General features: G+C 37.9%; 1 protein-coding gene across 1 annotated transcript in view; it reads right to left on the bottom strand.

Moving 5' to 3' along the window:
* Window positions 1–3,999: 3,999 nt before the first annotated feature.
* Window positions 4,000–12,612, bottom strand: part of suclg2 (succinate-CoA ligase GDP-forming subunit beta) — a 98,880-nt gene continuing 90,267 nt past the window's right edge. Inside the window, exon 11 of the mRNA XM_033966522.2 lies at window positions 4,000–4,725. Coding sequence (XP_033822413.1) covers window positions 4,613–4,725 — 113 coding nt within the window. The 3' untranslated portion in view covers window positions 4,000–4,612. The remainder of the gene's footprint in view (window positions 4,726–12,612) is intronic.

Here is a 12,612-nt window from a genome sequence, read left to right as displayed (position 1 = left end):
CAGTGGACAAACACTGATCCAAAGGTTGACAGTTCGAATTCTGCTCTTGACAAACATTTTTGGGAGAGCGGTCATTTTATTTTTAATCACCATTTGCCCAACCCTTTGCCTGGGATCCAGAATACACATTTTTTCAATACTTTATGAAGATGTGAGTATGGTCAGAAGTGTATCTCCCAGACTTCAGATGGGCGTGATTGACAGGTGGATTAGCCAATCAAGGACACGCAAGGTCCATCAACATCAAAACAAATGTGGCTGCTTATGAGGGAAAAAGAAAAGACCAAATATTACAAAAGACTTAAAAAAAACATTGCAAATTTCTGCAGAATTCATGAGCAAAGCACTAAACTGTTAACTGCATTAAATCTGAGGTGAGAGAAATTTTGTTTTTGTTCTAAATGATCAGAGAATAGTGAGCTCCTTCATTTCACATGTGTCACTGAAATAAACAAATCTGATTGCACAGTACTCTCTGAACATGGATTGAGGTGTCAGATATAAGACATATGGAGAAATATTAATTTGATACAGGAATAAGATCACGATTCGATTTTTATCACCGTATTGCACAGGAAAAAAAAGGTATCAAAATATCTCACTTTGAAACCCGAGTTGTTGTTCTTTCCTCTACAAAAGCTGTCAAAACGTGTGTGGTCTCAGGAGCTGACAGTGAAGCTATCTTTGAGAGGAAACATGTGTTTGGTGTTTTCAACAGTGTCTTTATATAGAGTGCCTGAACATATGGCACATGAAAACTCCGTGAAGCTGGATGATCGCAAATACTCACAGAAATGTAGTGCAAAGTATTCCATAATCCAATGCGCTTATTCTGCTCAGAACATAGAGCTTTGTAAATAGTTTTAATTGTACGTTTATGAGCTGAAAACAGACCTGACAGAAAAAAAATAAAAATCAACACAAATATATTGGCACATTACTTTGTCTCTAGTAGGTTAGACAACTGTAACGGCCTGCTCACTGGCCTCTCCAAACACGTGTTCACACAGCTGCAGTACATCCAGAACACTGCTCGGGTCCTCACTAGAACCAGGAAGTACAAGCACATAAGTCCTGTGCTCAGGTCTCTGCACTGGCTCCTGTGGCTCAGAGAATAAACTTTAAAGCAGCTCTACATGTGAACAAGTCTCTCCATGGCCTAGCACCAAAGTACATCTCCGACATGTTAGTGCCATATGATCTTGCACTCTGAGGACTTCAGGGACCGGCCTCCTGCTGGTGCCCAGAGTCAGGACTAAACATGGGGAATCAGTTTTTCAATTTTATGCAGCTAAAACCTGGAACAGTCTTCCTGAAGATGTGAGACAGGCCTCTACTTTGACAATGTTTAAATCCAGGCTCAAAACTGTTCTGTTTGGCCGTGCATACGACTGAAAGGTTTTTATTCTGCATTTTTCTCCTTTAATGTTAATTTTATGATGATTATTTGTGATTATTTGTTTTGATTTGTTGTATTATGATTTTAATGACTTTCTTATTCTGTAAAGCACTTTGAATAGCACAATTCCTACACAAGGTAATTCAAATAAACTCGCCTTGCCTACTAGAATTTATTCAACATAGATTTCATTAAAGATGCACATTTTATTTTTTATTTTTTCTATTTCCATTGCCATCATCATCATTACGACCGTTACAGTTGTGGGTCCCTCTTTACTTTTACAACTATGAACCCCTGTTCCATATTTCCTTCACTTTTGTATGTCCACTCAATGTTCCTTTCCCAGTTGTAAATATGAACTCTGTTGTAAATACTGATGTTTGCAAAAAAAAATAAAAATAAAATAAAATAAAAAATTCTGTGGGATGGTCCGTCACTTGCTTTTCTCCCTGGATATATTACTGCTTTACCTGGAATGTTCCACAGTAACCCCAGTTGAACCCCAGTTTCCATGGAGACAAAGCAGGAGATACCACCAAGCAAACGCCAGTTCAAATCTGCAGAGTTCAGTAAAAATGTCATTTTTTAAAATAATTTCTGACCAGTAAAACATACAGTCTAATGCCAAATTGTGGAACATTCCAGGCAAAGCAATAAAATCACCAAGAGACAAGCAGGTAACCAATTATACCTTTTTGTTTGGTGAATGCAGTTCCTCAAAGCAACTTACTAAGATAATAAATAAATAAAAATAGTAATAGTAAAATGTAAAATAATCAAAATATAAAACCAATTTCTTAAAATAACTTACACATGTTTATATAAAAATGCAGTCAAACAATGCAGTGTTTTTACCGTACATTTGGAGATCTGGTTCGCTTGAAAAGTTGTTTAAACACCCCTCAGTGTAGCTTCTGTGCAGTTCATTAAAGACCCACCACAACTGTCAATGCAATTTACTTATACGCACCATTTTTATGAACCGATGCGTTCACTTTGCCTTTACAATAGCACGATAAATACCTCCATACTTTCTGAGAGGAGACGAGGCTGACCCGTTGTCTTGGAGCATCTCCCTCCCCTACCGCACTTAAACACTCTCGGCGGCTTCATAAAGTGGCAATTACCATTTGACATCAATTCACAAGCAGTTTGAGGAAGCAAAACAGACAATTACAAAGACAAATAGTGCAGAGCTGCCTGGGGAGAAAAATACAACTCCAATGGCATAATAATTCAGCTTAATTAAACCGGTCGGCCATTTTATATCCCCCTCCCCTCTCTCTCCACCTGCTAAAGTGTAAGACCAGTGAAAATCAGAGAAGTAGACTCCAGGCTGACCTCCAAAAGCTCATCTATATTTATATAAAGGAGCAACGCTAATTTTGGCTAGTAAATCAATGTGCACATTTCGTCATGACCTCTAGCACCACTCGGAATTAAACAATATTATGGGTCTGAGAAGCTGTGCCTTAACAAGCTTTAAATTCCTCCATCCAATCCATCAGAGGAGAGAGTCTTGACACATGGAGGAGAGAGCATGAAATAAGGCAATTATTGAACCCTTCAGCCCATTTTTACGCTGCGCCAAGTCTGGGTACGCTACGGCCACAGAGTGAGACAACTCTGAGTATGCGCTTTTTAGATGACTTCTGCTGATAAGTGCAACAACTTTGGGTCTAACATTGGAGTAGTTTGGTGAAAGGCAATCGGTGCCAAATCAGATGTAATACGAAGGGGAAAAAAAATGAAGTTTGCAGAAAGAAACTTGTCTCTGTGTGTGGGAGACATATGTTGCAATTATGGTATGTAACAGTAACTGAAATAGCATGTTTTGTAGCAGTAATATCTTAAAAAAAAGAGAGAAAACTACATATACCATGATCCTTTGCGCCATTTCAGTGCAGACATGAATATATAACTGTTATTAAGCACTTGTATATCTTAATTCTTTTGAACATGACAGAAAATGCAGCAACAAAGTCTTGTCAAAGCAATTTAAAAGAAAAGAAATAAGTATCCACAGTTTTTTTTTAGCTTCCTGTGAGATGCACTTTGTGATAATATCATGCCATTTAAACATTTTAGAGTTAGATTGCTCATAGTTTTTTAGCGAGGCCACAGTTAACTTGGCGCTTGGTAAATTTCCACTAAGTTTACCCCATTCCTAAAGCAGGAAATGGTAAATAGACACATTTTATTCTAGCGCTGTTCCTCCTACAAGGCACTCAAAGCACTTTACATCAAGGAATCACTCATTCACACACACATTCATACATCAGTGTATGCAGACACTGGGGGGAAGGTGGGTTAAAATGAAAGTATTCATTTTTGGGAGGTAGAATTGTACCACCCACCTGTGAGTCAGTGGATCTGACCGCTCAACCAATGATGTTTATGTCCAGAGCTGCTCATTGTCTCGACTAAGTTTATTGCTATGTCTGATTTATACATGTTTCTTTGCCCCTTTTTGACTTGTGTAGGTCTAAATACTTGTATATGTGCACACTTTCCCCTGTATTGAGCCTACAAGAGTTTAAAAAGACAATGGCATGTATGTTAGCACCACTCATCCATAATTACAGAATAGAAGAATACACATTTTAAATCATTTTTTATTGTCAAATTATATATGGTTTTCACACCAACTGTATCCTGTACATTCACCATTATAAAAACTGAGTATAACTATTACACTTTTAATAGGAAACTATTGCTTCTCTTATTTATTTATTTATCCATTCATCCATCCATTTTCTTCCGCTTATCCTTTTTTTTATTTATTTATTTATTATTTCTAAGAGTTGCCTTGGTATTGTTGGCACATTTCCATTAAGTAACCCATATAAGACATGATTTACAAAAAGCACCATCTGAGCGCACACAAAAGGCACAGAAAAAGGCTTCTTGATGATGATGATGGCTACTTTTCACACATTTGGCTTAAAATTTATAAATTCCATTGTATAGATATAAAAAATTATCAAATAAAATACAATTATGAAATCATAATCTGACAAAGGCAACAACATAAGGATCTTAGCATGAATGGAATGCACAAGTGTAAAGTCACATGGTTTCACTTCATCATGATCCCAATGCAAACACCTGCACCTCTGCTCGGGCGTTAATCTAGTGTTTCATTAGCACAGACTAGACAAACTAGCAATGCGGTGCTAGTGTTAAACCAGAGGGCTGGGAGCGAGGAGGTCATTTCCGGATGGCGGCAACGGCTTTCTTGGCGGCGTCATCCAGGTCATCTGCAGCTGTGATGGGCAGACCGCTCTCGGATAGGATCCTCTTGGCTTCGTGAACGTTGGTTCCTCAAAAAAATAAAACAAATAATAAAAATACTAACAATACAGCTGATAATAATATGTAAATGTGATATTAGTAAAAAGTATTGAAGTGATAGCACGGCACTGGACTAGCATTTCAAAAGGGGCAACATTATGACAAACTGACAGTTACAAGTTTTTAAACGTTTTACAATAATATAATAATACAATAATTTCTCTCATCATTAGTTTACTACAAAGTTGTATTTCAATTGATTCATGCATGTTTGAGTAATCCTGTATTCATTTGAGGCTTGAGTGCTCAGAAAATGTTCACCTTCCCCCTATCGCTGCCCACATCCCTGTACTAGGAGTCATAGTACAAAGGGATTAAAAATGTTGAATAAAAATCTGTAAATGAAATTCTACTCCTCGTCACAGCAAAATGCCACAATGAGAACGCGGGGTCTCTCAGTTCTTCAGTTTTAAACAAAAATCAATGGACCTGTTTCTATTATTAAGCTGTTTTAAATCAATGTAACATTTTAGAATGATTAGAATACTTAAATTGTAGCTTAATAACAAGTACCAAGAAAAAAAACAACAATACCACTTTGATAATGCCCAATCTCATCTGATCTGAGAAGCTAAGGAGGTTTAAATGTGGTTAGTACTGGGAGGGGAGACAATACCACGTGGGCAATACTAGTGGCTCAGCGAGTAGAGTTTCAGTCCACCAACTTAAAAATCAGGCCATGTACTGTTGTGTCCTTGGGCAAGACAATTTACCCACTTTGGCTGTGGAGGAATGTGGTGAGTGAATGAGTATTTGGTGGTGGTCAGAGCCAACGATGACGCAGATTGGCCCCTTCGCTTTCGACAATCTACCACACGACAGCTGTGGCGACAACAGTATCGTACCACCACCCAGGAATCTAAAAGTCCAATCATTGTTTTAAGTTTTGGGATTAGTAAGCTACAACATAAGTTCCTAAATTGGTGGAAGGCTCTGGAAGTTTAAAGCTTCAATTGTTTCGAAAGACATTTAAAACTATAACATGTGTACTGTACTGTTTAATGATTTATGCCTGTACTTAGATGTAATTTTGGTTAATTTCTTTCTTTCTTCGGTCATTAGACACAGTAAAACGAAATGGAGCTGCATGCAAGATGTTCTAATTTATGTTAATAAGGTTAGCCAAAATAAGTGATAAACCTATTTTGATGCTAATTAAATGTAGTAATTAAATTGTACAGATATTATGTTGGAGTAATTAGCGAGAATCGGTTCTTTAGTTTTATCCCGTGGACTGTACAGACTGCGCGGTGTCACTGCAGAACTCCATCAGACAGATCAATGGTCTCCGCTGACAGATGGGTGCAGTTATGGGTGGCAAACTCGGGCATTGATCCGAAAGAACATCCTGTCGTGAACAAGGTCAAGAGGCACGCTGCTCAGAGTGTGGTGAAGCAGGTGCCGGGTGATACGCGGGCACCCATGGGCGAGCAGGGACCAGGCGAGGGCCCCAGAGAGACGAGACGCGGTGAGTGACTGCGCACAGTTGGCACCGTATGAACAGACAGAGGAAAAGTCAGACAGAACACGGGCTGACTGGCAAAAGGTCAAAACAATCACCATTTCAAAATAAGGAAAAGTCATTAATTATGCAGGATTCATGCTGCGGAAAGGACACGCAATCTAATTAAAAGTCAGATAAAATTACGCAAATTGGCTTTTTAAGTTTTTACGTGCAGGCAACAATTAACAAAAACATGTCAAATAAGTAACAGTATGTATGTTCCTATATGCTTACTCAAAACGCTTTATTTGTATGTTTTATGTTATGAAGATTTGAAGAATTCTAGGTAGAATTTAAACAGGACATGACCATGATTTTGTAATCCAAAATTTGGCACTTTCCTGGTTTAGTACAAGTTATTTTGAGATAAAGCTGAGTGATTTTAGGAGTATAAGTCGCACGGGCCAGAAAATACATAATAATGAGGGAAAAAAAAAAACATATTTCACATATAATCACATAAGTATAAGTGAGTATAAGTCGCACCCACGGCCAAACTATGAAAAAAAGTGCGACTTATAGCCGGAAAATTATGAGCGATTTCATTTGCGATTTATGTTTTAATAGGATTCTGCTCAAGTTCATATTTTAAACACAGAATAATTGATGTCGGTGTAATCCCTCAGTCGTCCAAGTATGAAAAGAAAAATTCAAATCTGTCAACTGGACAAAAAGCTGTAGCTCCTCCCCTCGGATGGATATATATACAACAGTGTCCATCAGTAATCCGACCAGTAATCCGACCAAGTGAAGAAGCGACGAAAAGTCTTCAGTCCTACAACTTTTTGTCCTGTTGACAGATTTGAATTTTTCTTTTACTAAACAGAATAACGAACAAGACAAGACAACTTAAATACTTACAAACTAATACAAGAATCACATTTGAGAATATATTTGCACAGATTTAAGCTACAGGGTTAGAAGATTTTATGCCTATTTAGAAATGATGTTTGTAGAGGGAATTATAGTACTTCAAAAACTGTGATTTGCTAACTGTCCATTCATATTGCAATTTCTCAGCCCTACGTATAGTAAATATACTAATAAGCACTATATAGTTATAATTATCACACATTTGAATCAAGATGTCCATAGCTTATGTGTAAAAAAAAAATAAATGGAAGTGACTCTTTTAAAATCTGCGACATGAGTTGTATGTGGAACTGTCAGCCAATGCGACCTCTGTACTGTGCGTGCTGTTGTGTAATTAAGAAGCTCTGATATGTGAATGCTCTGGAGGCCCGCACGCCCTGATCAATAGACCTTTTCATGAGGAATTCTATTACTGGCCCCACTTAACGCCTAATATTTCATCTCTTTTGTCCAGCTAATAATAATTCATTCCAAACACATTTCTGCAGCCGCACACACCAAACAATCAATTGCGTGGTGTCATTAATTAGAATAAGAACAGGAAGAAGGGCACTCATACACTGGGGATAGTGTGTCTCCGGCTAAGCGCTAGTCTGGTGGAGGATAATATGCGGCTTATGTTATAGTATATGGCAACCCGGGACACACCTAGGTAATTATGGATACGTCTTACACAGAGCTGGCTCACATGAAGCAAAACAAACTTGTAATTGGTGTGGTTTTCAGATTCTGGGCAGTGAGCAATATAATTCTATGGGAGATTTACTGTTTTTGATTAAAATAGTCAAATTGGTTGGATTGACTCCTCAAATATGCCAAATTAATCTCATGGTTTAAAATCCTTTCAACTGACAACAATTGCGCCTCTTGAGTTTCTTTATGCTAACAGAAATACGTTGGACTTTGCGGATTTTTTGACCTGGTTTATGGCTAATAAAATACAGCACAATCTGACAATTAAATAGCAAATTCCATCATAGAATTCTGACGGATAGATTCCTCCTGCTCAATGTTTAACTATAGGACTATCGTGATGTCCCGTGAACCCAATCTACTCATAACATTGTACTTGAAATGAAATGAAATCATCTTTATTTTAACAATGTGTTCATGATTAGCTCCTTTATTTAATAATTATGTCGACAATTTGTAACTTAAACATCTGCTATTGCAACTGTCCCTATAAGATATACTATTTAAAGGTCCTAAATTACACAAAATTGCCTTTTGTGAACTGTAAGCCATGTTAGAATGTTGTTATCTCCTCAAAAACATACCTGGAGTTGTGTTTTGTTTCATTCACACACACACACACACACACACACACACACACACACACACACACACACACACACACACCCACACACACCCCACACACACACACACACACACACACGTTTGAGTAATCCTGGTTTATTAGTCTGTCTACATCTCTAAAGGTCAGAATGCTCCGTTCTACCTTGTGATGTCATGTAGTTTTAGTTTTCAAGTTAACAGCTACCTTTTAGCTTTTCATCAGCAGAGATTGGCAATTCCAGAGCTGAAATTATCCAAATAATTCTAGTGAAGGTGAGTGGAGTTTAAGATCACAGTCGAGCACTTCCTGTATTACCACATGACATCGCAAGTGTTTTCTGTTTGAGAGAAAAACTCAGCCTAAATATGCATAATTTGTGTGTTAAACATGCATGAACGAAACAAAACACAACTTCAGGTATGTTTTTGATAAGTAAACACCATTAAAACACAGATCAGAAAATTGCTTAAACCTGATATAAACAATATACACTTAAATTTTAAGTTAAAGAAGCATTCCTCTTCTTATCCAGACACATACATTACACGGCCCTCTCTTTGTGTGTGAGGAGAGTGCAGTTCTAGTGTGAGCAGCTGGGAGCACTGATGGCCCACAGTCGTCAGCACCATGGACAGCGCCCCCTCTGGTGCGCTACAGCAGAGTGAGTGTGCACCTGCGGCCACTAGGTGCTGCCAGAGACCTACTCACAGCCTGGGACCCTCTCTGGCTTTACCACTGAGATATTTAAAACAAATCTGTATAGTAAACTGGAATGACAGGAGAAATATTCAAGCAGATGATAGAAGATTTTTATATATATATATTATAGAAAATACAAATACACCTTTGGAGCTTTTACCCATGTTTTACCCATAATTGTGTTCCCTCATCTTTAGTCTACCCAAACTATTACAGATGAATAAAAATGTTTCTGTAATCTTGTTTTACTTTGCTTGAGTGCTCAGAGAATTGCTGTTTTTTTGCGGTGCAGTGCTAGTTCTGCAGTTCTGAAGGGGAAGTCAATAGCCCTGTTTCTATTTTTAATAAGAAAAATGTAAAATAATGACAAAATATGTTTCTCTGGTGGAGCATAAGTTTTAGTTAATAAATGGTTAAATAAAGCTTAATACATAAAGTACTCTATAGTATATCTGCAACATTCTGATGCCTATTTATGTAAATGTACAAAAAAGCACATGTAGATAAGTACGTACTAGTAAATAAGTAATTTAAGTGATTGCACTTGAGTTAAAGGTGTGAACAAAATTCTTAATAAAAGCAGGAAATGACGGGCTGTAATAATCAGTAAATGTCTTTAGATTATCAGCAGAACTATTGCTTGTGCTAAATGACATACTTTGATACTTGATGAAGGAAGATAAATGTGGTAATTAGAGTTACGGCAGCTAATCAAAAATAATCAATTAACACAGTAATTGCCATCTAGAGACTATTCTGTTTTTGGCTGTAGTAAAAACAGGGAAATCTGCCTTACTTTGTGTTATCCTGATGTAAATATATGCAAGTCTTAAACACTTGTTAGGTTCAAATACACGAAATTTTACGATTAAAAAAAGAAAACGGTTCATTTACTTCTTAAAGGTGCACTATGTAGCTTTTCTGGTGGAGTGTCCGTCACCTCCTTATTTCTATGGAGATGTTATTGCTTTCTGTGTCTTTATTGATTAAAAAATGCATTGGAAACACACATTTTTACTGTGAGCAGGCTCTCCTCTCCTCAGAACACACCTGTAACATGGCCTGCTCGTCTCCACTAACGTACAGAAGATTAATACCATAGTTTAGAACACATGTGTCAAACTCAAGGCCCTGGGGGCCAAATGCGGCCCGCCATGTCATTTTATGCAGCCCGCTACAAGGTAAATTTAAATGTATGACTGTTTTAAAATGTCAGTTTATCAGGAGTTACACAGACATATTTTTTTTAAATCTTTGCAAATTTGAGATGAAACATTTTTGCTGATGTGGCCCTTGGTGAAATTGAGTTTGACACCCCTGGTTTAGAACATTCCAGGCAACGGAATAACAACTCCACGGAAACAAGCAAACAGCAGAACACCAGAAAGTTACTGAACATTGTATATATTTTCTTTCTGGCTTCAACCCGCAAGCAGAAAATGCACCACACAATTCCACATTAGTCATAACAATTATAGTAGTACATTTAATATTCTGTACATACATATATCGCACAAAAACAATACACACACTTTCCACAAGCTTACAATATCTCTGCAAGTAGTTCACTTATTGGCTACATACTGCAGTGCCCACTTTCATTAACAAGACAAGCCCTCTCTGTGCAAAACAACAGAGGAACAAGCAATGTGTAATAGGTTACCGCTTGACCATGCAGTTCAGCTGGATTTCTGTCCCAATTAGCAGGCTTTCTGGTGACTATTGTGAAAATGCCAGATTAAACTGCTCAATTAGTGGATACTGTACATCAGAGGATAATAAGACTTGGGGTTGTGCCAAAGGGCTGTGCCACCAGTTTTGCAAATGCAGTGGGATATTTGTTTTGAACGCTATCGTCTTTAGTGAACAACAACTTTATCAGCAGTATCTACCGGAAGCTATTTATTTTTTAAACTTTGCACACAGACTATACACATACTTAGAGTCATTTTTACATTTGTTTTAAAGAGGCGGTATTATGAAAATCGACTTTTCGGAGCTTTCTGTGTTACAACATTCCCTGATCAAAAACATGAAGTGGTTTTACGTCACCCATGCATGTTTGCGTAATCTAGCAATCTCTCCTGGGCACTATTTGAACTCTCTTTACAGTTAGAAGTACGAGCCCACGCTTTTTGTACAAGGCTGATTTCTCCACAACACACTACAACTTCACAAATCTGATGCGATGTGCAGTAGTTTAATTAGCTGGATGAACTTTGATTGTGTTGGGACAGCGTTCTGAAGGAGGAGGGAGGACTCAGAGCATCAAAAACTAAACCGAAACTACTTAAACTTTTAACTTGTTGGGTTTAAAGTGACAATATGAGGGTTTCATATCTGTAAAGATGTTGCTCTTCTCAGATTTCAATGAGCATTTGTGAGCGCTCCAGATAAAGACAAAAGCACGGACTGAAAGTTTTTAACACTTGTGAGCATCTTGTTTTAACGTGTTAACTTTTGGGTCGTTACAAATGTAGACAAATTTCTCTTTGCTGTAAAATATGAGGCCGTTCCATCCGATGCAATGAACATTACATGGTTCCTATGTGAAGGCAGGGAGTAATAATGTTTCGACGGGCTAGCTGGCCGTTAATCACAGCTTTATGTTTGTAAAAGTGGAGAAATGGTTCGGTAAATCAATAGAGCGAGGGGACTAGTTTGACAGTTATAGCCACGTTTCCTGGACCCCGAGGTCTCTTCAAATGTGCCTTTTACTAGAGTGGCAGAGAGGAGTTTTACTTAGAACATGTGACTACTAACGGCAGCTCGGGAGTGGAAACATTTTGCAATTACCGAGGACAACTTTTATTTTTTATTTTCTACTTTTTTATATTGGAGATGGAGTCAGTAGATTGAAGTCTATCATCAAAATATCAGGAAATCATTCAACTCAGACATAGTTTGGCTTGCAGGTCACGTTGGTCACTCTGATTTATACATTCACATTTACCGTTTGATGCTTTAACGCCCCTAACAGCCACGTTTATTGCACCTTTTTCACTATAAATTCCTATTCCCCATAAATGTGGTGATTTGCCATCTTGTTCTGATCCATGCATCGCAACCCTGAACCACAACACATGGTTAAGGTACACTTTATTGCCCTGTAGGGAAATTTGTCCTCTGCACTTGACCCGGAACGTTCTTGCTTTGAGGGTCGCCACTCGGCCAACGTGTATCGAATGTTGTTTGTATTTTTGCTTCATTTATGCTTATTTCATGAATCCTGTTTAAGAGGTTGTCTTGCTCTGTGCTTCAGTAATCACTCAGTTTCAATTTTGCCTGGATTGTTACATCATAGGTAGAAATCTGAAAGTGCACAGTCCAAAAATCATCGTCAGGCCACATTTGTTTGGAGAATTTCCATGTTTCGAACCCACAGCTGCCAGTAGAGGGTGTTTATCATCTCATACTATTTTTAGTTTCTCCAGTCCTCTAGGGGCGCCCTCTGTCCCAGAAGCAGTGGTCGGCTGTGACTGC

This window comes from Periophthalmus magnuspinnatus, chromosome 5, assembly GCF_009829125.3.
Source record: "Periophthalmus magnuspinnatus isolate fPerMag1 chromosome 5, fPerMag1.2.pri, whole genome shotgun sequence".
NCBI classification, from domain to species: Eukaryota; Metazoa; Chordata; class Actinopteri; order Gobiiformes; family Gobiidae; genus Periophthalmus; species Periophthalmus magnuspinnatus.
This window is presented reverse-complemented; position numbering and strand designations above follow the sequence as displayed.